The sequence below is a fragment of the Drosophila nasuta genome, chromosome 2L (genome assembly GCF_023558535.2).
Source record: "Drosophila nasuta strain 15112-1781.00 chromosome 2L, ASM2355853v1, whole genome shotgun sequence".
NCBI lineage: Eukaryota > Metazoa > Arthropoda > Insecta > Diptera > Drosophilidae > Drosophila > Drosophila nasuta.
In genome coordinates this window covers 8,524,400-8,545,688 of record NC_083455.1, presented here as the reverse complement: position 1 = coordinate 8,545,688, position 21,289 = coordinate 8,524,400, and the positions used below count along the sequence as shown (strand labels likewise).

Genomic DNA, 21,289 nt, shown 5'->3' with positions numbered 1-21,289 from the left:
TTGTTTTCTTTTTAATTTTATATTATATTCAATATTTATGCATTCATTCTTGTCATGAATTTTGCTTTTTGACGCTTGTACGTAAAATGTTTGGGGGACGAAGGGAAAAAGATGTCGGAAAAAAATGATGTAGGACTTTTGTTTAACTAACATAAAAAGCCATTTAAATTGTATGTATGATTTGTAGTAAGTAGTTTAAATTTTTGTTTGTTGTATATTTGATTTGATTTTTATTCGTATGTTGTTTTTTTTTTGTTTAATTCAATCGCATGCATGCATTACGACATTCGTCGTGTATGTGTGGTGTTTATGTTGTTGATTTTTTTTTAATGGCAATTTATTGTTGCCGAATTGTTGATGGATAATTCAGCAAAAAATGTTCCTGAAACGCCCTCACACACAACACACACAGCTGGCGGTTGGCAGGAGACGGACAAGTGTTGCACAGCGTTCGAAAATAATTGTAATTGCCGCGCATATCGATAAATATGTTGTATGCAAATGTTTTTAGCTTTTTTTTTAGCGTTGTTAGTTTTTTTTTGTTTTTGTATGAATATAGAGCAAAATTACAAACATGAAAAGCGCATACAGAGAGCACAAATGTGGTGCAAGAGTCGCAAGTAATATGTATGTATGTATGTATGTTAATATGTACGTATCTATATATGTATGGCTAGATGAGACGGTTGGAAAACGGAATACATGTATGTGTATGTATGCATGTGTGCGTGTCGTCTTGTAATGGTATTGGTGTTGTAGCTGTCGCTGCTTGAAATCTGTTTATCTAACCCAATGATGAGCATATTTTCTTCATATATGGCTAAAAAGGCTGACGATATTTTGCTTTTCTTTTCATTTTTCTTTTTTTAATATTACACATCAAAGTTCATTTTGTATAAAAAATGCTACCACAGTGGCTGATTTTTTTTTGTTTTGTTTGTTGCATGTGTATGTAGTATGTGTACTTCCCTGCCACATAAAAATAGAGCTTCATGGTTCTCCAAATAGTTTACATATATAAATATATATATATTCTTTTATATTGGTTGGTATTTTCCTGTGTATTTTCGCTGCTTGAATGACTGACTCATCACTTCCCTCTCCTCTCCAAATCTCATCTCATTTTCTTCTTCTGTCTCACTCACTCTCACAAAACTGTGTGTGTATATAGATCAGTGTATATATCTTTGTATCTATATTGCTGTACAAAAAAAGTGTTCAAAAATTTGCCTGCGTTGCTTTGCGTAGTTGTTCTTATTCATTTGTAGTTGTTGTTGTTTACAAAATACTTTCCAATATAATTTCTTTAATTTTGTGTTTAAGTTTTTTTTGTTTTTTTTTTATTATTTTTATCGTATGAACCAAAGATGTTTAAATATAATAATGCAGAATTTTATAATTTTGTTGTAGGTTTTTGGGTACTTTCTTTTTACTTTTTAGACATCATATTTTATTCCTATTTTTGTCGACCACAATTACCTCAAAATGTTTCTTGGCATTTTTCATAAATTTAAATATTAATATTACTTTTTTTTTGTTTTTAGTTATGTAGTTCATTTACGGATTCTTATCGAATTTGTTGCTGTGTTGTTGTTGGTGTGTTGTTGTTGATGGTGTTGTGTTGATTTTTGTTTATTTTCTAGTACCCGCAAGTAATCAGATAATCTCCAAGTTTCTCCACTACGGAAGCGGCCTGCTGGGGCTGAACAGGATCCTCGTAGATGGACACGATGACGGCTGTAAAAATAAATAAATAAATGAATGTAATGTGAGTACATTTGTTATCGTAAACAAGCGATAATAATAATTATTATTTTCTTTTAGAAAGGCAGAATATTCTGTACTGAACTTCAGATGTAATCATCTGTTAAGATATTTCTTACGTATACATAATTACAAGCAAAGAGAAAATGAGAGACACAAAAATAGACAAGGAGAGAGAGACACAATCGTGTCGAGCCGCTTATCCGGTTGACAATACAGCATAGACGAGAATGTGTAGAGAAAGCAAAAGACAGCAGCAGTAATAGAGAAACAAGAACTAACTGTATTTTATACAACATCTCATCAGCATCGGGCAGCAAGCAAATTATGAATAAAACGCTCAATAAAGTGAGTGAAAGAGATAGGAAGAGCTCTCAGCCAGGTGAAAACCGGACTGACCGGCCACAAAATTGAATGACAAGTCTTTTACTATGCCGCAATATCATCGAGCAAGAGCATAAAACATGGAGAAATGCTGAAAATACTGATGAATACTGTATGATAAATGTAAGCAAAGCGCGCTTTGCGCTAACGAATCGAAGTCAAGTGGTCAAAATGTTCTTAACTCAATAATACATTAATCAAATGCTCAAAACAAATTGTTGGTAACCCAATTGATTGAAGCACCAACAGCCGCATCAGCAGCAGCAGCAGCTGAGCAAATCAAATCAATGCATGCCCCAAAGTCAAACAAATTATTAACTCAGGGGTCAATAAACCAAAAGAGTCAAGTGTGATGTCTACGCGCGAGTGTGAGCGAGATAGCAATAGATGTAAATACTCATTGCGGGCCAAACACCTGCCACCCACATTGAGAACTGAGTGTGCGTGAAAGAGATGGCGGGAGATGTTATGTAGAACTGCGAATATAAAATCGATAACTGACTGCGATAATAGTTTGGACTGCACGATAGGCGATATTAGATTTCAAACATAAGCAGTATATATTATATTTAATTATACAGACATTTTGATGAGATCAGGGTGCCCGTCGCATGCCTTAGCGCATTTCAAGCGTACAAAACAAGCAGAAATAGTATAACTTGATATTGTTTGTTTAAACGATGTTACACCAGCAATTTAATTGCCATTGCGAAATACACAAACATACACACTGCGGAATATATGTATTTAGTTGCCATGGTCATTGTGTTAACCAACACTGGCTATTTGAGCAGCGTGTAATTTGTGGTAAATAAATTGCTGTGGTAATTTAATCGATTGAGCGATCAGCTGTTCACAGTGCCAGCCTCGAAAGCTTCAATTTTAATGCCAAATAAAGACAAAGCCAGAGCAAGAGAGGCCAAAACGGCTAATCTCAGGCGCCAACGTCAATGTCCACGCACACACGCACACATATACAAGTGTGTTAGTGTTAGAGAGCGAGTTGCGTCCAAAGACCAGTTTGCCATTTTATGCCATTTTCTTGCCTATTTCCATTTATGCTGCGCTGTTGCCGCTGTTGCCATTGCCGCTTTTGCGGCTTATTCTGTGCAACACATTTGCACTTGAAATGGATTATGGCAATAACCTTGAGCTCTGCGGCTGCTGCAGCAAACAGCGAGGGCAGCGACGAATCGAGCAACAGTTGCCGCAACAACAACAATGAAAAACTAGACAAATATGGAAGACGACGACGACGACGACGTGTCGGCAAACAAGCGGCAAAAACAAATTTAGTTTCATGGCACAAATACAAACTAACACACATACATATAGCTAAAATAAATGTACGAGTGTGTGATTGTGAGTAGACATGGCAGCTGCTTCCAAGATTTTTCCACTGCAACAACAACAGCAATATTTTAGGCACAAGGTGCAAAAACAAAATAAGCAATGAGTGAAAATTGAAACGCTGCGTTACAGCCAGCAAACTTTTATTTCGCCAAATACATAAGCACATGTAAATGGATGTGTGTGTATGTGGGTAATATAGATGGAGACGGGAGGGGCAAAAAAGGCTGCCAGTTGACCGGAAAAATGGAGCAGCAACAAACAGCGGCACATAATAATTGCCTATCATTTACAGCTCGTTTCGTTAATGTTTGTTTTAGCTGCAGTTGCTGCCGCTGTTACGTGGCAAACTGTAAAAGCGCGTTAAATGCAACAAATTAGGCATAATATGTTTAGCTCTGTTGCTCTTGTTACTTAATGAGCCAAACAACAAACACATACACACAAGCACACACACACATTTGTAATTTGCGTATCAAACATAAAAAAATACTAAAATACATTTAGCTCATTTGTTAATGCTTATCGCAAAATGTTATAGCTGCCGGGCTACTGGCAAAATCGGTATACTTATCTCTAGGATTAAATTCTTTGCACCTTTCTATACATTGATAATTTCAGCAAGACAAAGGCAGCAAATATATGTATGAGCGAGACACAAAGCGATAACGGCAGCTTTGTGCTTATTGTTTTTGGCATTTCGTGACACGAACCAAGTTATTCCTTTGTTTTGCGGCCATTGAGCTCGCATTTAGTATTTTTTTTTATTAATTTTTTTTGCATATTGCTATTTCGTGTCACGCGCTACACAATCTCATCTGTAGGCACACACACACACACACCTTATATTTGACTCAATTACAAAATCAGGACAGTTACTAACTCGTAACTACTCTCTTGCTCTCACTATTTAAATTGAGTGCAAAACTCACCTTGTGTCGTCTTCATGCAGTGCACACCGCTTCTGCCGAGTTTTGCGCGCACAACGCGATCTGTGCCTGAGAGGTAAATGTACCTTTGGCCGGCTAGTGTTACACCGTTGCTGGTGAGCAGGTCCTGCTGATCGAAGCCGCTAATCAATTTGGCGAGCTCTTCCTTTGTAACCTAAAAGAAGAATAAAACATAGCATACAAATTAATATAAGCTTTCAAAAATAAAATACATAAATAATACATGAGTCACGCACGGAAGCGATAAATTTCATAAATTTATGCATCCTGCGTATTCAATAATTTGTATGCGTTGTGTCCTTATAAAGCAAGCAGCAACAATATTGTTGTAAGTCAACGCAGGCTTACAAAATTAATTCCCACTCAAACGCACACACACACACACATACAAATGCAGCTGTATCTCGAGACGAGTGATCAAACAAAGGCAAGCAGCAAAGTATGGAACCACCACTAAACCACTACAAACAACAAAAGCAACACAAACATTCACCACCCATAAAACCCCAGATGACAACAGCGACATCTGGCAGCTCATTAACAAACTAAAAACAACACAAAAGAAGCAGAAAAGAGTTGAGAAGGAGCGGCCGATTTCCATTGATCGGTTTGGTTTGTTTTTTGTGATTGCCAAATACAAGTTTATCGATACTTGCAAAAGGAGCAGCGGAGTTGCCACATTTCCCACGCAAGATGTCATTAACATTTACCCAGCAGGCTCCTTACTTTGTTGCCAAGCAACGCATTCAGAGTTCACATGGCTAGTAATTAAAACATGTTTAATACCTATGATTAATAGTTAGTCATTTGTTTGTTTGCAGCCGAAGCACATGCGCCAAATATGCTAATGATACTAGCTGTTTCAAAATGGAGAGAAAAAGAGAGTCCCAGCAAACAAACAATGAAAGCTTCGAGAAGTTTCGTTTCCAATTTGAGCACAAAACTTCTCATGTGAATGCCTCTGTGTGTGTGCTTGAGTGAGTGTTATACTCAAAAGAGAGCGCAATGTAAAAAGCCGGTTTTAGCAATGCCAAAAATGTTAAATAAACTAATCGAAAGCACTCAATAAATTAACACAACAACAATAAAAGCAAAGCATAAATTTGCATAGCTTCACAAGTCTGCTGCGTTTGCACTAAAAATAGGGCTACGTCTAGCCGAAAATAATTTGTTTAATTGCAATTAAAATATAAAAAAAAATCCAACGACAGCGTTTTACACTCATTACTAAAAAAAAAAAAACTACACATTTTTGCTATATAAAGCCGGTTTTTAATGGCCCAGTCGACACATTTCCATGTGTGTGTATGTATTTTGCGAAATTCAAAACCAAAGTGTAATACGCAAAAAGACGTTATTGATAAGCGCGTCAAGAACTTTTTTGTTGCTCAAAATTTGCTAACTCTCACGCACACACACAGACAAACCGAAAACAGTCTGGCAATGCCGTCCATGGCATTTCATGCAACAGCAGCTGATCCAAGCCAAAAAAAGGAAGCAATGCCAAAAACACAATTTACCCAACAAATACATATTTTCGATGAATCATGAAAATGTTACGAATCAAAATTCAGGTAAAAATAAATATATAGGTAACTCAGGCAAAATTCGAGCTGCAGAGAGATTTAGATTCCAAGGTAACAAACTGAGGCCACAAAACGAAAGTGATGTACGTAGTGTATGGAGAATTGGCAAATACCAAAACAAATCCGACACAATGAAAACGAAAATGACAAAAATCACTTTTACCATGTTTGGGCAAGAAATATTCAGCAATAACTTCAATTGTCGTTAACTCTATTTCGGTTAAAACCTTGAATTAAATTTAATCAAATAAATTTATATTATTTAAAATACCGAAAAACTATTGTTCTCGTATTCTTGATAAAAATCTAGAAGAAATCAAACAATTATAATAATTTGTTGATTTGTATATTATATTTCAAAACAATAAAAGACTGTATTTTTATTCTAATATTTGTTCAAAAATTGAAGTGAATCTATCAAATGCCTTTATTTAATAACTCATTATTCTTCGAATTTTGTTCCTATCAAATCCCTAAAGACCCAAGAGAGATTTTTGTCCCTGTGCCCCACCCATTAAAAATGTAATTTTAAAAAGTTAAAAAAAAATCAAAATGAATGTGCTTGGGGCGCGCAACAGTGGCGCAAACAAAGGATCAACCACATGGTTAGAGGCTGCTGCTTCGTGGAGTCAGCAGGAAGTTCCACACACACACACACCCGAATGTACACACAAACACACACATTCGTATATCAGTCATCCACATGAAGTCAATGCGAAAACGTGGCGCGCATATAAAAATTGTAGACGCTGATGACGCGGCAATGTCGTTGTTGCGTTTTTTTGAGATACATTTCTTTTCGTTTCATTTCCAATTCGTATTTCTTTTTGTGATAAAAAAAAAATACATTTTTTGCCGGCAGAGGAAACAGAGATAATAAACTAACACATACAAAGTATCAAACTATTGAGTGAAGTGCCCAAGTGCATGTGCCGTATGTATATGTGAGTGTTGATAAAAGCAAACAAGGCCGGTAAGTGGGCGAGTGGGCGAGCAGGCGAGTCCCTCTTGCTCTCTGTCTCTCTCTCTTCAACTTGAGTTAACGAACTCACTTTAGTGGTGTATAAAAGAACGAAAAAGTAACAGCAAGGGGATAAGCGCTATCACAGCAGTGTTGAGAAGTGCACAAATATATGTTTTGCCGGTCAACTTACTCACGCATACACACACAGACGACTCTCGTTGCAATCAAACACCTTTCAAACTCAATGCACTCCCTTCTATGACGAATCATGCTTAGCTTAGCTCGGCAGCAGATGAGTGACTAATCCACCTGAGAGCAGAGCTTCTTCCGCAAGATGACTCACAAAGCTAATCAAATAATATATATAATTTTTTTTGTTTTTGATAATAAGCAGCAGCTGCTTTATCTACGCCAACTAATTTGCCTGCCAATGGCTAATTGAGCTATAAATAAATGAAAACAATCTGACAAACATTACTTGTAGCAAGTTCTTATCAGTCACCTCCTATTAGTTATAGTACGAATGTTTTTGTAATCACTTTCGAGTGTAAATTTTAGTTTGAGTGCATGTGAGACTGTGTGTGTAACAGGCCAGCAAGGGAGAGGCTGTAATTGAGAGTGCGCGTAGCGCTGCGCAGGCGGCTGTATTTTTTATTAGAGTGACACAAAGAAAGAGCGAGCAAGAGAGTGTGTGTTTGCAGGGGTGCTCACCCGTTTAGGGTGGGAGTTGCTTTATCACAAATGACGAAAAATTTGAAGTAATAATGGCGGACGAACAAGGAAAAATTCCTAACCGCAATCAACAACATCGTATGTTATCTTCGTTCCTTGCCAAATTCAAATCAATTATTAAAGATTGGAGTAATCATTTCCATTTCAAGCTAACAAACAAAGCTGATTACGAAGAGAATTAAAGTGGTGTTCGAGTGGAAATTTGAAAAGCATACACAGACTGGAGAGTGACAAAAGTTGTAACACTGGTTCTTTGAGAGCACTTGACGAAAAGTCCTGCTGGGGTGCCTATAGCTCTCTTCTGTTGCTCTCTACTCACTCACATACATATACACGCTCTCTTTCTCTCTTTGAGGCTGTTTGCGTGTGTGGGTGTGTATGCCACTCTGTTCTGTTCTCGTTGTTGTTGTTGTTGGTCACACCCTTGAACTTGCAAAAAGTTTTGCAGGCCATGAAGATTAGTTTATTTGGGATCGGATGGAAATTGTACTCACCTCAAAGCCGTTGGACTGCGCCCAAATGTTACCATCGTGTCCGGCAATGCACGCCTTGTTAACGCACTGCGAAGCCAAAAGCTGATTATCGACATAATCTTGCCAGCTCATGATTGAAGTTTGTAGTTGTTTTAGTAGTTTGGGTGTCGAATTGAAACTATTTGCAATATATTTGCTGTTTTAACACACGCGCTTTGTTTCTTCTTTTTTGGTTGTAACACTTTTATTCACGCCACCAAGAAATTTAGTAAAGCGAGAAAGAGAAAATCAGCGATTTTCTATGTAATTTGTTTAAGGAAACTTATTTAAACTGCAACGAGAGGGTAGAAAAAAGAAGAGATGTAGAGAAATTAAACCATTAATTCGACTTTACGCCTTTTGTATTGCAAGTAACTTTGAGCCTTTTTCAATTTCAATAAATATTTATTTTTTATTCTTAATTTTTGCAATAAGAACTCTAAAATCAGCGCATACTTCTTTCAATCGCTGTAACTTTAAAAAACTCACACACACTAACACAGCCAGCAAGAGATAGCGCACACACACACACACACTGTGAGCAGAGGTAAAACACCGTTCGGTAGCAGCAACAGCTCCAACACGTCCGACTTGCACAGAATGACAAAAACGATTAAATGCAAAATGTTTTGTGGCTATGGCTCCAAAGCATGGAAAACTGAGAAAAAAAATAACAAAAGCCACTCAGTCAGAGAGCGTGAGTCACAGCTGCCGCCGACGCTGACTGCGACACAATCTCACTCACTCACCACTCTCACCAGACACCAGATCCACTCAAACGACGAGTGCAGTGCTAAAAACTGTTCAGGCTGGAGCGTGTGCGAGTGAAAAGGCGTGTATGGCCGTTATAAATTGCCGGCCGCGTAATGCAAATGAGTGAGTGAGAGCAGGCGATGACTCAACCGTCTCCTGACTGATTCCCTCTGTGTGTGTATGTGTGTTATGAATCGGCCTTTCTGCCGCTGCTTGAGCACTTTGCTGGCCGGTCGAGTAACCGAGCGACGTCTATGGTCAATCATAAATTAAAAATAGACTTTAATTTTAATGTGTACAGAATAATGTATATGTAGTAAATGATATATTCTGATTATTAGCTACTGTTAATAGTGCCCGAAAAAGGAATTAAATGCACACAAAGCGCAAGGCCAACACCAAATTTTGACAAGTCATTTTTTCTTCCAATGAGACGGCGAGACACCGACCGGCTGCTGAACTTTTTCCACTTTTTTTTTGCACACACTTATACATACAACAATGCACATACACATATGCGCACAGCCAACGCCGTCGGCGAATACACGCATGTGTGTGAGTGTACTTGTGAGTCGAGTCGGTCTTTCTTTTGTTACTTGAATTTTGATAACTACTTATACCCTATTTTTGACTATGTTAAAATACATATCAATAAAATTTTGTGCACTCAAAGTTCATTTAAATTGACACATATTCTCAATAAATAGCAGTTAATACGATCTTTTTAAAATCAAAAACCAACTCACACTTTTTTCACACGCTGTGCGATGCGGCGATGAAATTGTACTGACTGGCAGCATGACCGCAAGTTAAACATAGAAAAATATTAATTTACAACCAAAAATATACCAAAACACACAAATCCATACTAACAAGGCTGGTTACACTGTATTTATTATATATTCGGTAATTTTCTATAAATCAAAACCCCTTCCAATGCATTTGTATACAAATGTATTTTTAAAATAGATCAATGTTTCAAAAATTAATTATGTATGTTGTAAAGTTGCCTACGAATTCATTTCATTTCTGCAATAAATCGAAAAATAAATATACGATTTTAAGTATCGTTATAAAATACTTTGAAATAGATTTTTCTTTATCAGTCAGAAAGCTACCCACATTGACAAAAGTTATCGATAATAAACTGTAATCGATCAGTTAAAATTCTGATTAGTTTTTTTTATTATGCGCGATATTCGATAAATATTCCAACTACGAAAATGTTATCTTTATGAATAGACTCTATTATTGAATCAATTATTTTTGTGAAATTATTTCCCATGCAATGTAACTGCTTTACGAAAGTTATCCTATATGTACTAAAGCGAGTATTGAAATGAATAACTATTTTTGTAAAAATCCAAATAATTTAAAAACTTCAATAAATGGCTTTCAATTCATATATACATCCAAGTGTGACCATATATGCTTTTTAAAACGAATTTCCGGTATATTCTGAAACCCAATTTACGGTTACAAAAAAATCAAAATTTCGTTTTCGTTTATATGGTTAAAAGTGAATTCAAAACTGAAATTTGTTCAAAATGACTCAATAAAGAATATAATCTAAAATTAGCCCCATCACTATTCCCGTGTGACCAAACAAGTTATTGCGGAAGTGGTATATTTCTTATAGCTTCTGAGCAAATTAGTATATTTTAATATTCCACTTGCGGTCCCTCTCTAAAAGTTTTGCAAGATGGAGCCTCTTTTGCTTGGTTTTAACAATCAGCAGCACGTGTATAAAAAGTGCCAAATAATAATCAGAAAATGTTAGTATTATTCAACGATTTAATTCATAATAAGTGATTGACAGATTTATTAACTCGTTTGCTAAGTTTTGCCGGCAAAATTAGGCCAGGTTTAGTGATCAATAACATTCAAATTTGCAATTGAAAATATAACCAAAAATGTGAAACACAAAACGAACAAAAAAGAACAATTTTACACGACGGCGGACGTTGCGGCACGAATGACAGCCCCTGTCAACGAGAGAGACAGATTGAGAGTGAGAGAAAATGAACGACGAGAGAGAACGTAATGCTGTTGAGTGTATGGGTGTGTGTGTGTGTGTGCATGTGAATTGTATGTGTTGGGTCAAATATTTAATACTTTGTGCTGAGACTTGCCAGCTGTAATAAATAACAAAGAAAATAAGACATCCGATGAGTTTAAAGCGAGGTTAACAGAGTTTGTTGCCTTCCATTGAATATTTGTCATAACAGCGAGCAATAATGAAATCATTGCAAAAATAAAAATTTCTCTCTCTCAGAGGCACACACACACATCTACGCACACAATCTCACGCCTTTGACTCATGGTCGCTGACTGGACGTTGAAATGGACAACGACTACGTATAGCACTTCAATGCCAACGCCACTATTCTACATATATATATATGTATGTACATACATGTGTACATCGTATGGCTATAGAAATTTCCCGAGTTCGGGGAATTCTACGAATTTGTCAACTCATTTGGTGGTTGTGCTATTACGCGCCCTCTCTCATTTTCTTTTAACACTCATTCGCTCTTGCTCAAAGTGCAAGTGGTTGAAACACAACACGCCTTAAATTTGCCTGACGGTCGGCTTATTTTTTCCACTAAATTTTGTTCTTTTTTGCCTGCCATCTACTACTATTTTCCAACTACTACGGCACATGCAACACTGCAGTTGAAAATGATAGTAGCTTGCTACTGCTCACACACATGTCTGACTCGCATGGTAGCAACCACTGACATTGACAGACAAACTAGTTGACTCTTTCGCACTCGTTGTATTTTACGTCAATGACGAGACGCTCAAAAGGCCGCCTAGTGGTTCGTCGTTGAAACCTCACACTTGGGTTGGCAATCGCAAAACTGCTCGGCATACGTGAAAATACCGCAGAGCAGCACGCACAACAAAACACGTTTGTGTGCACTCTGAAAAAAGAAAAAAAAAAAAAGAAATTTTCATTAAAATTTTTTTGAAATACAACTCTAAACATAGAAATTGTTTAACTGAACGGTGCTTAAGCCGTCGAAATTCAGTATACAAATTTAACTAGTCAATTTTTTATTGTTGATAATGTAAGTGTCTGTGTGTTCACCGCCGCAGCTGCAGTTTTGTGCTCTCAATTACGCCGCTTTTCTCTTCTCACTCCGTTTTTGTCGTCGTTTTGTGCTGTCTTGGTTGCCAAGCGCGGATTCGCCATAACCAAAAAAAAAAAAAAGTGAAAAAAGCATAGCAAAGAAAATTTAAGCAATTTTACTGTGATTTACGTGTTTTATTGTATTTTATTTTTCTTTACAGGGATGATCGAACTGAAATAGCTCAAGATGGTCCCGCTGGCATGGACCCCGAGGGCGTCATCGAGTCGACCTGGCATGAGGTTTACGATAACTTCGATGACATGAATTTGCGCGAGGAGCTGCTGCGCGGCATCTATGGCTACGGTTTCGAGAAGCCATCGGCTATCCAACAGCGCGCCATCATTCCTTGCGTCAAGGGTCGCGATGTCATTGCCCAGGCTCAGTCCGGTGAGTAATTTCTTTCTGCTGCGAGTATGCAAAATCAACAAAAGAAATTTCGCTTCAATTGAGAAAGTGTATAATACTACATACGCACATATTTGTTGGGGGGTCGCAGCGCTTGCATTTGTATGTGTAAGTGGATGACGATAACTCAGTGACTCAGCTGCCTGCTTCTGTTTTTTCTTCTCATTCTTGCGTTGCTCTCTCGCTTGCGTTTAGCTCTCTCCCAAAAGAGAGTGCTCAAACTGAATTGAGCGGCAACACGCTTGCGCGCCACTTTTTCTAGTGATCGGCATTTAGCGCGTTTTTACTCTCTTCGCAATGCTAAAGTAGAACAAGAGAGCAAAAGAAAGAAATGCAAGAATTGTAAACAGCAGCTATTTTGCTTATTATTATGATATAATATCGCATATCATTAAAATTAATATAGTTCAATGTGATTGGGTAATATTGATATTGCTTTTATTAAATCAATTGTGCATCGATTAATCAAATGTGTTTTCTGTTATTGTGTTGTTAGTAAAATTTCAATTTACGAATATAGCGCTTAATTCGTAAGTTGAAACCAAGTGTCTTCTTTCTTCATAATGCATTTCAAACAATTGACTCAATGATTTATATAGAATAACATTCAGATTATATATTTTTCCGCAGTTCCAGACAGTTTTTCAAATGTTTATTGATTTCTTGTGTTTGTAGCAGTTATTTGTTTCATCATTATTAAACTTTAAGATTGTTTATTTCAATTTATTAGATAACCAAAAACATTCATAGCATTAACTCATCATATTCATTAAATTCAATTTATATGAAAGAAAAAAATGCGTTAAATTGCGCAAAAAGAAGCCAAGACTCAATTTCTTTCAAATGCTTCATTTCGTTCAAATGCATCATTTCATAGTTGTGAGTCATTACTTTATTTACATTATCTCTTCTCCCCCTCCTTCGTCACTTTATTTTTGCTTAGCTTTCGAAAACAACAGTTTTTTTACATGGTGTTATTGATTTCTTATTTTTATAGGTACTGGCAAGACTGCCACCTTCTCGATTGCTATCCTTCAGCAAATCGATACGTCCATTCGTGAATGCCAGGCCTTGATCCTGGCCCCCACTCGCGAGTTGGCCACTCAAATCCAGCGTGTGGTGATGGCACTTGGAGAGTACATGAAGGTGCACTCGCATGCCTGCATTGGTGGCACCAATGTGCGCGAAGATGCCCGCATTCTGGAGTCCGGTTGCCACGTTGTGGTTGGCACTCCCGGTCGTGTCTATGACATGATCAACCGCAAGGTATTGCGCACGCAGCACATTAAGCTGTTCGTCCTCGATGAGGCCGATGAGATGTTGTCGCGCGGCTTCAAGGATCAAATCCAGGATGTGTTCAAGATGTTGCCCCCAGATGTGCAGGTCATTTTGCTGTCTGCCACCATGCCCCCAGATGTGCTTGAGGTGAGCCGTTGCTTTATGCGTGAGCCCGTCAGCATCCTGGTTAAGAAGGAGGAGTTGACACTGGAAGGTATCAAGCAGTTCTATGTGAACGTCAAGCAGGAAACCTGGAAGTTGGGCACACTGTGCGATCTGTACGATACGCTGTCTATTACCCAGTCGGTTATCTTCTGCAACACTCGTCGCAAGGTAAGCTTTCAACTTTGTTCTGCTTTACGAGCGGTCATATTTCATGTATTCTGAATACAGTTGTAAGTGGGTCGACTTTATGAGCTAGTAAAACTTGCGGTCTAAACTAGGTGCAAAGTCTTGAAGCGTGCTGTGCTTTGTAGAACCAGTTAAATAATATAATTCAGGGGAAATACTTGTTAGAAACATTAGTAATTAGAAAACTACAGTTATGAATTCTAAATTATTTTCATTATTGTAAAGTTATTCTTTGTGATTTGTATGTAATGCGACCGAGTATCCATCAAATGTAATATAGTGAAACTTTAAGGTTCTTGAACATAAATGGAAATTGAAACAATTATTAGAAATAGCTTTAGCTTTTTTTTTTTTAGCTTTGCTTTAATCTGCTGAGTGAAACCCAATACATGACGGCTTAATGAGTAATACAAAAATAATAATCGAAATGCTTTTCACTTTTTAGGTCGATCAACTGACCCAGGAGATGTCCAACCACAACTTCACTGTGTCGGCCATGCACGGCGACATGGAGCAGCGTGATCGTGAGGTGATCATGAAGCAATTCCGTTCGGGCTCTTCCCGTGTGCTAATCACAACTGATTTACTGGCGCGTGGTATCGATGTGCAGCAGGTGTCGTTGGTTATCAACTACGATCTGCCTTCGAATCGCGAGAACTATATTCATAGGTAAGCCACAAAGCGAGAACTATTCATTATAATTGAGCGAAACGAATTTCAACTTTTCTTATTTTTTTTATAGAATCGGTCGCGGTGGTCGTTTCGGTCGCAAGGGTGTTGCGATCAACTTCATCACAGATGATGATCGACGAATCCTGAAGGATATTGAACAATTCTACCACACTACTATTGAGGAAATGCCTGCTAATATTGCCGATTTGATTTAAATATTTGTTGAGCAAAAAAAAAAAAGAAATTTAATACAAGAAAATAAAACAAGAAAAAAGTGAGTGAGCGCTACCTACAACAGCAAAGAGTTTTGCGAACAAATAGCGCAAAATCTATTTAAACACACAACATAAGAACAACTAAGAACTAAATCACGTTAAATATATATTTATTCAAACAACCCAATACAAACAGCAGCAGGAGCAACAATAACAGCAACAACAACAGCAGCAGCAGTAAGGCAGAAGAAATCAACAACATTTTTAAAAGCAACCAACCAGTCAAATACCATCATCAGCCTTAGCAGCAACATCAGCCGGGCTGTCTGGTTGGCGCTTTGTCCTCTTCCTAAAGAAACCCAATCAATATCCAACCAATTGAAGAACAGCGGTAAACATCAAGAAGAATAAAAACTGCGTCGTCAACAAGCAACAAACAACAAATCTAAACATTAAACGCTAAAACGGGGAAACACAAACACGAAGACCATCTTTCGATATTTGTGTGTGCGAAAACAACAACAACCACAACATCCATATTGTTTTAGCCTTTTCTAGAACTATTGATAAAAATATTAAAAACAATACAAAAAAGAAAAAAAAACTATATGTACACAATTTTATGTTTAAATATAATAACAACACAGAGACACCATACAAACTAAAAATTGCAAGAGATCAGAAGCAGCAGCTGATCGCTGATCCGTTGTCAGCCAGGTGTCGTCATCACTGTCACCCCAACGGCACCCATTTGCAGCACATTTTCATTGCCGCCGCCACCACAGCAGAAACATTGGTGCATACACACAGATTTAGCAGCTTGATGTCTGAATCACGCAGCATCCGTCATTTTGAGTCTTATCTTTAAATGAAATTATTTGAATACGAAATTTGCATAATGTATTACAGACTACTGAACACAACAATTATAAATTATTGTATAAAATGGCGAACAAAACGCAGCTGCTTTGTGTATTCATTTTGCCAGCAGGTAGCTCTGTTGCCTGGAAATAATCTCGTTGCACCTGCGGTTCCAAGAATTCGATAATCGGGGCTTTTGACAAAAGGGTGTGAATATCAGCGTGACCGTATATGTTAAAACTTAAAACCTTTACTCTAACGCATTTTACATGAAAGATGGGAGTCATCGTCTATGAGCAGTCAGCATACAATTTATTATTAAATAAGTGTTTACTTCAGTTTTATTTATTTTACTTACGAGTGCAGACTATGTAAATGTCTTATTGTTATACGTTATATGGTAATTCGGTATATTTAGAAAATGACAATATTTTAAATAGTTTGTTTAAATATATGCTGTTAAAATATTTTTTTTCGCCTTTACAGTGAATGTTATAAAAATATTTAAAATTCGTGTTTGGCACCCTCCAATTAGAATTCGTAACATTACACTGGAAAAAATAAGTATCAATTCCAGTTCTGACTGAATCATTTTCGACATATGGCAACCCCAAAGTTGAATGCGTCAGCTGATATATTATCGATTACTACAGAAAGAACAGCCCTGATTGTAGCGTCATTGCCCAACACTGCATTGGTGTGGGTGCCGTGTGAGTGTGTTGTTGCTGCTGGTGCGGCTTCATTTAAGTTTTTCACTTCGTTGTTGTCGCGTTGCCGCCGCGAATTGTCTGAAAACTTTTCTATTGTTTCTTCGATTCGGTCGATAATGGCAAAGCACTGTGTTTAAGCCGTCACATTCGAGTATAATATTCAACAATCAGTTTTAATTAATAGTGTAACCACAACAACAAGAGCAAGAGAGCAATACAAACGATTAAAATGGGACAAAAAGTGTCGCGCACCGACTTCGAATGGGTTTATACGGAAGAACCGCATGCCTCACGTCGCAAAATTATTCTCGAGAAATATCCACAAATCAAGAAACTGTTTGGTCATGATCCGAACTTTAAATGGATTGCCGGCGCAATGGTGTTGACCCAAATACTGGCGTTGTTCATTGTCAAGGACTTGTCGTGGCCCTGGCTGTTAGTGTTGGCCTATTGCTTTGGCGGCATTCTGAATCATTCACTTATGTTGGCCGTGCACGAAATATCGCATAATCTTGCCTTCGGCCACAGCCGCCCCATGCATAATCGGATCTTGGGCTTCATTTGCAATCTGCCCATAGGACTGCCGATGAGCATATCGTTTAAAAAATATCATCTCGAACATCATCGGTAAGTTGACAATGGACTATCGGCTGGCTGCCTGACTGTTGATTTGATGACGTTATTGTGGGTACACATATTTACATATACACACACTCACAGGCTTGGCGCTACGTGTGCCGGCAGTATAATATATATATATATATAAGTGTGTGTATGTGTTTATAGCAACAAATTAAATCTTTGCTCGTGTATTTGTCGCATGTGGGGCGTAGCCATGAAATTTCTTTCGCCTCCCTTCGTTTCTCAAATTTGCCTATTAGGGCCGCTTCGCAACACTTAACAAAGCTTAACAAAAGTCTCGCTGCTCTTCGATTAGTTTAGAAGTTTATTATTATTGTTCATTGGGAAAGTCCAACCCATACATTATTTATGTACATGTGTTTGGTCCCCATTAATATATTTTAATCCAGCCAAATGAGTCAACAACAAATAGGAAACATTTGTGGGGCTTTTTGTGCATTTAGTGTAGCATCGATATTGGTTTTGTATAATTGTGATAAGATTACTTAAAAACTTTATAAGCTCAATATTTAGGTATATCACTAAATACGTAATTCAATATTTCTTCTAATTGGTCACGTAGCCGGTTCTTATACATATATTTTCAAGAGTGTTTTTATTTACGATTCCCCCATCGCGCTGACTCACCAACGCTTGCCTTATCAATCGAGTGTGTGTGAAAATAGCGGTAATTGCCGGCACTTTAGCGGTGCCCCTAGAATACCACTTTAATGACAGTGCAATTGATTCATTTGTTGTACACTTTAAAATATGGTGGACACTCAAAACAATGTGACCTTAGCCACGTAGGTGTAGGTGCAAAAGCTTATAGAGCTGCGGATTACTTCAATTAAAGCTCTGTTAACTAGTCTGACATTTTCCATCGCAGTCTAACTTAACTTTGAAGTTTCAACATTTTGTACACCTGCATCAAAATTGGTACTTTTTATACCCGCTACCCATAGGATAGAAGGGTATTATAACTTTGTGCCGGCAGGAAATGTATGTAACAGGTAGAAGGAGGCATCTCCGACCCTATAAAGTATATATATTCTTGATCAGCGCCAACAGCCGAGACGATCTAGCCATGTCCGTCTGTGTGTCTGTCCGTCTGTCCGTATGAAAGACTGGATCTCAGAGATTATAAGAGATAGAGCTATAATTTTTTCGACAGCATTTGTTATGTTTGCACGCAGATCAAGTTTGTTTCAAATTTTTGGCACACCCACTTCCGCCCCCGCAAATCAAAAAAATCGAATCACAAGCGTAATTTTAAAGCTAGAGTTGCGAATTTTGATGTATACAATATTACAATATTTACTATAGTAGTTATGATTCCTGAAAATTTGGTTGCGATCAAATAAAAATTGTCGAAGTTATTAAAGAAATACTTTTGTATGGACAAAAAGGCCGACTTACTAGGGCTCTTAGTTGCTTTGGCCGACAATCTGGTATATTGTGGCGTCTATGGTATATTTTGAATGCGGTACTATACCGATATACTAAATATGCCATTTGGTATATTTTTATAGCATTTTTGCAGTATATTTGGTATATTTTGAGAATAATACCGCAAAATATATTGCTTTTATTTAAAATGGGTAGCGGGTATCTCACAGTCGAGTACAATCGACTGTAGCTTTCTTACTTGTTTTTGCATAGAAAGGGTACAACATTGTTATTGTTTTTATTAATTATAAATATTTTTGAACACGTTTATGTTGAATATTCATAATTGTATAGTATACATTTTTGTGGGATATTTTCGTATGTTTTATTCCTGCACATATTTAATTTGTATTGAAAAATTGAATTTGTATTTCTTGCTACATTTTAAACGTCAATTTTCAAAATATTATTTACAATTTATTGTTTATTAGATTTCTATTGAAAATTGTATTTTTTTACTTGCCCAAAGATAGGGAAAAAAATCTTTTTCTATCTCAAGCTCTAGCACTATCTCTGTCCTTGACTAACAGCTATGATATTTGGAGCAATAGCTTCTTATCATCAGCATTATCTGTACTTCTTGTGAATGGGAAATAACAGTGTCAGCCTGAAACATGTTATTTATACATGCTCAATTCATGTTAAATAGTGTAAGAATTTTTAACTTATAATATTAGGACACAGAAAGTCTGCTCGTCACATTTATTGTCGGGTTGTAAATCCGTTAACCTTGTTGCCCATTGCCCGGTATAGATTGCCAGCAATTGAGTCACATGGCTAGAACGCGGGTTCATATGGCTAACGCGTGTCTAGCTTTGGGACCCAGGTGCTAATGATAAGTGAATCGCATTTATCTAATCTATTAGTTGCTCGAATACCTTGTTGATGGAGGCAATATTAGCGATAAGGCAAGCAGAGCTTTTAACTTGCAATTGAAAATGTAGTTTAATTCAACAATTACCAAATTTACAAGTAGAAATTTAAGTATAATGTGTGCTTTGATGTTATGTATTATGATGGATCAACAAAAAAGTTTTTATTGACAGGAATTATGGGAAAATAAAATATGTAATGTTTTTCAAAAGGTTCTAACATTAAAACTTTTTTATTTGTATCTTTGTTAAGATAACCATATAAAAGAAATTAATAATAAGTAAGACTCACAAGTCTTTGCCATACATTATTTGTGAAAAGTATAGCACTGTATAAATAAATTCAGTTTTGGGCCTTGGTAGCTAAAGTAATAAGAACCCTAACCGAATATATATATGTTTATATAATAAACTGAAGCTATAAATAGTTATATTATCGTCTGGTCTATATCTAATCCCATTTTCTATTTGATTTTTGCAGCTATCAAGGCGACGAGGTGATTGATACAGATATCCCAACGCTACTGGAGGCCCGATTATTCGACACAACCTTTGGCAAATTCATGTGGGTGTGTCTGCAGCCCTTCTTCTACATTTTCCGTCCGCTGGTGATCAACCCAAAGCCACCGACACGCCTGGAGATCATCAATACGATCATACAGTTGACATTCAATGCTGCCGTCGTCTATTTCATTGGCTGGAAGGCGATGGCCTATCTGATATTCGGCTCGATTCTAGCCATGGGACTGCATCCGGTGGCGGGGCATTTTATATCCGAGCACTATATGTTTGCCAAGGGATTTGAGACGTACTCGTATTATGGCCCACTCAATTGGATCACCTTCAATGTGGGCTATCACAATGAGCATCACGATTTTCCGGCTGTGCCTGGCTCTCGGCTGCCGGAGGTGAAGCGCATCGCCAAGGAGTTCTACGAGACGATGCCACAGCACACCAGCTGGACACGTGTGCTGTACGATTTTGTGATGGATCCCTCTGTGGGTCCATACGCGCGTGTCAAGCGCCGACAGCGCGGATTGGCCTCCTAAAGTGGCCGCATCAACGATTTTACTAACGGTTTCCTGGCATTATGTAATCTCAGCGTTTAGACCTAGAAGCACAACCACGGTAACAACAAACAGGAAATAAGCGAATGCAAATGAGAAATGCCTGCTAAGTTCTGTCCTGCTTATTTTTGGACAGCGAACGCACTGGATGATTATAAAACGTATTTTTTCATGTGTAAGCTTATATAATATGTATGTAAAGCTTAGTTGGCAAGGCAATTGTTAAGCGCTATTATAAACTATTATTGTTACCTCAAAAAACTTAATTGATGGCCTGTTAAACGTAGTATGTAAATTGTCTCCTATATTTAGTGTTTTCTAAATATGTATGTATATTTATAAATTTGTGCGCCTAAATGCAGCTGTAAACAGTACTAAACTAAACTATACACTATATATACTGCAAACTGTGAACTTTACACTATTTTTGATAGCCTCTTGTAACTGATAAATGATAAACGGATACCAAAAAGAAAACCAGATGAAAATGAAACCAACTGCACGCGGCGTTTAGCTCTAATAACAATAAACAATAATAATAATTGTATACTATACTCGTATGTGTATGTAATAAAATGCAAAACAAAAAACCAAAAAATCAAATTTTCTTTAAACAAATTGTTCAATCAACTCAATTAGGGCCTTTTGCTTTG

The 21,289-nt window shown here is 37.3% G+C and overlaps 3 protein-coding genes and 1 long non-coding RNA gene across 6 annotated transcripts; 2 read left to right on the top strand and 2 right to left on the bottom strand.

Annotated features, from left to right (window-relative positions):
• Window positions 1-1,498: 1,498 nt before the first annotated feature.
• On the bottom strand, window positions 1,499-9,830 carry LOC132793871 (profilin). Of its 2 annotated transcripts, none has more exons than XM_060804127.1 (4): window positions 9,742-9,830; window positions 8,225-8,534; window positions 4,431-4,602; window positions 1,499-1,737 (listed from the first exon to the last, which is right to left on the bottom strand). In XM_060804127.1, exons 2-4 carry the CDS (start codon window positions 8,333-8,335, stop codon window positions 1,640-1,642), a joined length of 381 nt encoding a protein of 126 aa, XP_060660110.1. In that variant the 5' UTR covers window positions 8,336-8,534; window positions 9,742-9,830; the 3' UTR covers window positions 1,499-1,639. The 2 variants fall into 2 exon arrangements, with proteins under 2 accessions (XP_060660110.1, XP_060660033.1); XM_060804050.1 differs by lacking the exon at window positions 9,742-9,830 and adding an exon at window positions 8,732-8,860.
• An 835-nt stretch (window positions 9,831-10,665) lies between these two features.
• Window positions 10,666-15,087, top strand: LOC132783891 (eukaryotic initiation factor 4A). 2 transcript variants are annotated; one of them, XM_060789233.1, is made up of 5 exons: window positions 10,666-10,770; window positions 12,296-12,522; window positions 13,538-14,151; window positions 14,615-14,838; window positions 14,912-15,087. In XM_060789233.1, coding segments are annotated over exons 1-5 (1,212 nt in total). In that variant the 5' UTR covers window positions 10,666-10,768; the 3' UTR covers window positions 15,057-15,087. The 2 variants fall into 2 exon arrangements, with proteins under 2 accessions (XP_060645216.1, XP_060645297.1); XM_060789314.1 differs by lacking the exon at window positions 10,666-10,770 and adding an exon at window positions 11,920-12,072.
• A 245-nt stretch (window positions 15,088-15,332) lies between these two features.
• LOC132784111 (uncharacterized) lies at window positions 15,333-16,553 on the bottom strand. Its single transcript, XR_009632231.1, has 2 exons — window positions 16,276-16,553; window positions 15,333-16,207 (listed from the first exon to the last, which is right to left on the bottom strand). It is a non-coding gene; the product is annotated as an uncharacterized LOC132784111 (long non-coding RNA).
• A 99-nt stretch (window positions 16,554-16,652) lies between these two features.
• Window positions 16,653-21,043, top strand: LOC132784029 (sphingolipid delta(4)-desaturase DES1). Its single transcript, XM_060789433.1, has 2 exons — window positions 16,653-17,254; window positions 20,051-21,043. Exons 1-2 carry the CDS (start codon window positions 16,857-16,859, stop codon window positions 20,616-20,618), a joined length of 966 nt encoding a protein of 321 aa, XP_060645416.1. The 5' UTR covers window positions 16,653-16,856; the 3' UTR covers window positions 20,619-21,043.
• Window positions 21,044-21,289: the final 246 nt, after the last annotated feature.

Excerpts from the sequence above, each read along its gene's own strand:
- LOC132793871 (XM_060804127.1), bottom strand. The coding sequence starts at position 8,335 with ATGAGCTGGCAAGATTATGTCGATAATCAGCTTTTGGCTTCGCAGTGC. Across the intron at positions 4,603-8,224 it reads CGCAGTCCAACGGCTTTGAG|GTTACAAAGGAAGAGCTCGC; the intron begins GTGAGTACAATT and ends TTCTTCTTTTAG. Across the intron at positions 1,738-4,430 it reads CTGCATGAAGACGACACAAG|CCGTCATCGTGTCCATCTAC; the intron begins GTGAGTTTTGCA and ends TTATTTTTACAG.
- LOC132783891 (XM_060789233.1), top strand. Across the intron at positions 12,523-13,537 it reads CATTGCCCAGGCTCAGTCCG|GTACTGGCAAGACTGCCACC; the intron begins GTGAGTAATTTC and ends TTATTTTTATAG. Across the intron at positions 14,839-14,911 it reads CGCGAGAACTATATTCATAG|AATCGGTCGCGGTGGTCGTT; the intron begins GTAAGCCACAAA and ends TTTTTTTTATAG.
- LOC132784029 (XM_060789433.1), top strand. The coding sequence starts at position 16,857 with ATGGGACAAAAAGTGTCGCGCACCGACTTCGAATGGGTTTATACGGAA. Across the intron at positions 17,255-20,050 it reads TATCATCTCGAACATCATCG|CTATCAAGGCGACGAGGTGA; the intron begins GTAAGTTGACAA and ends TGATTTTTGCAG.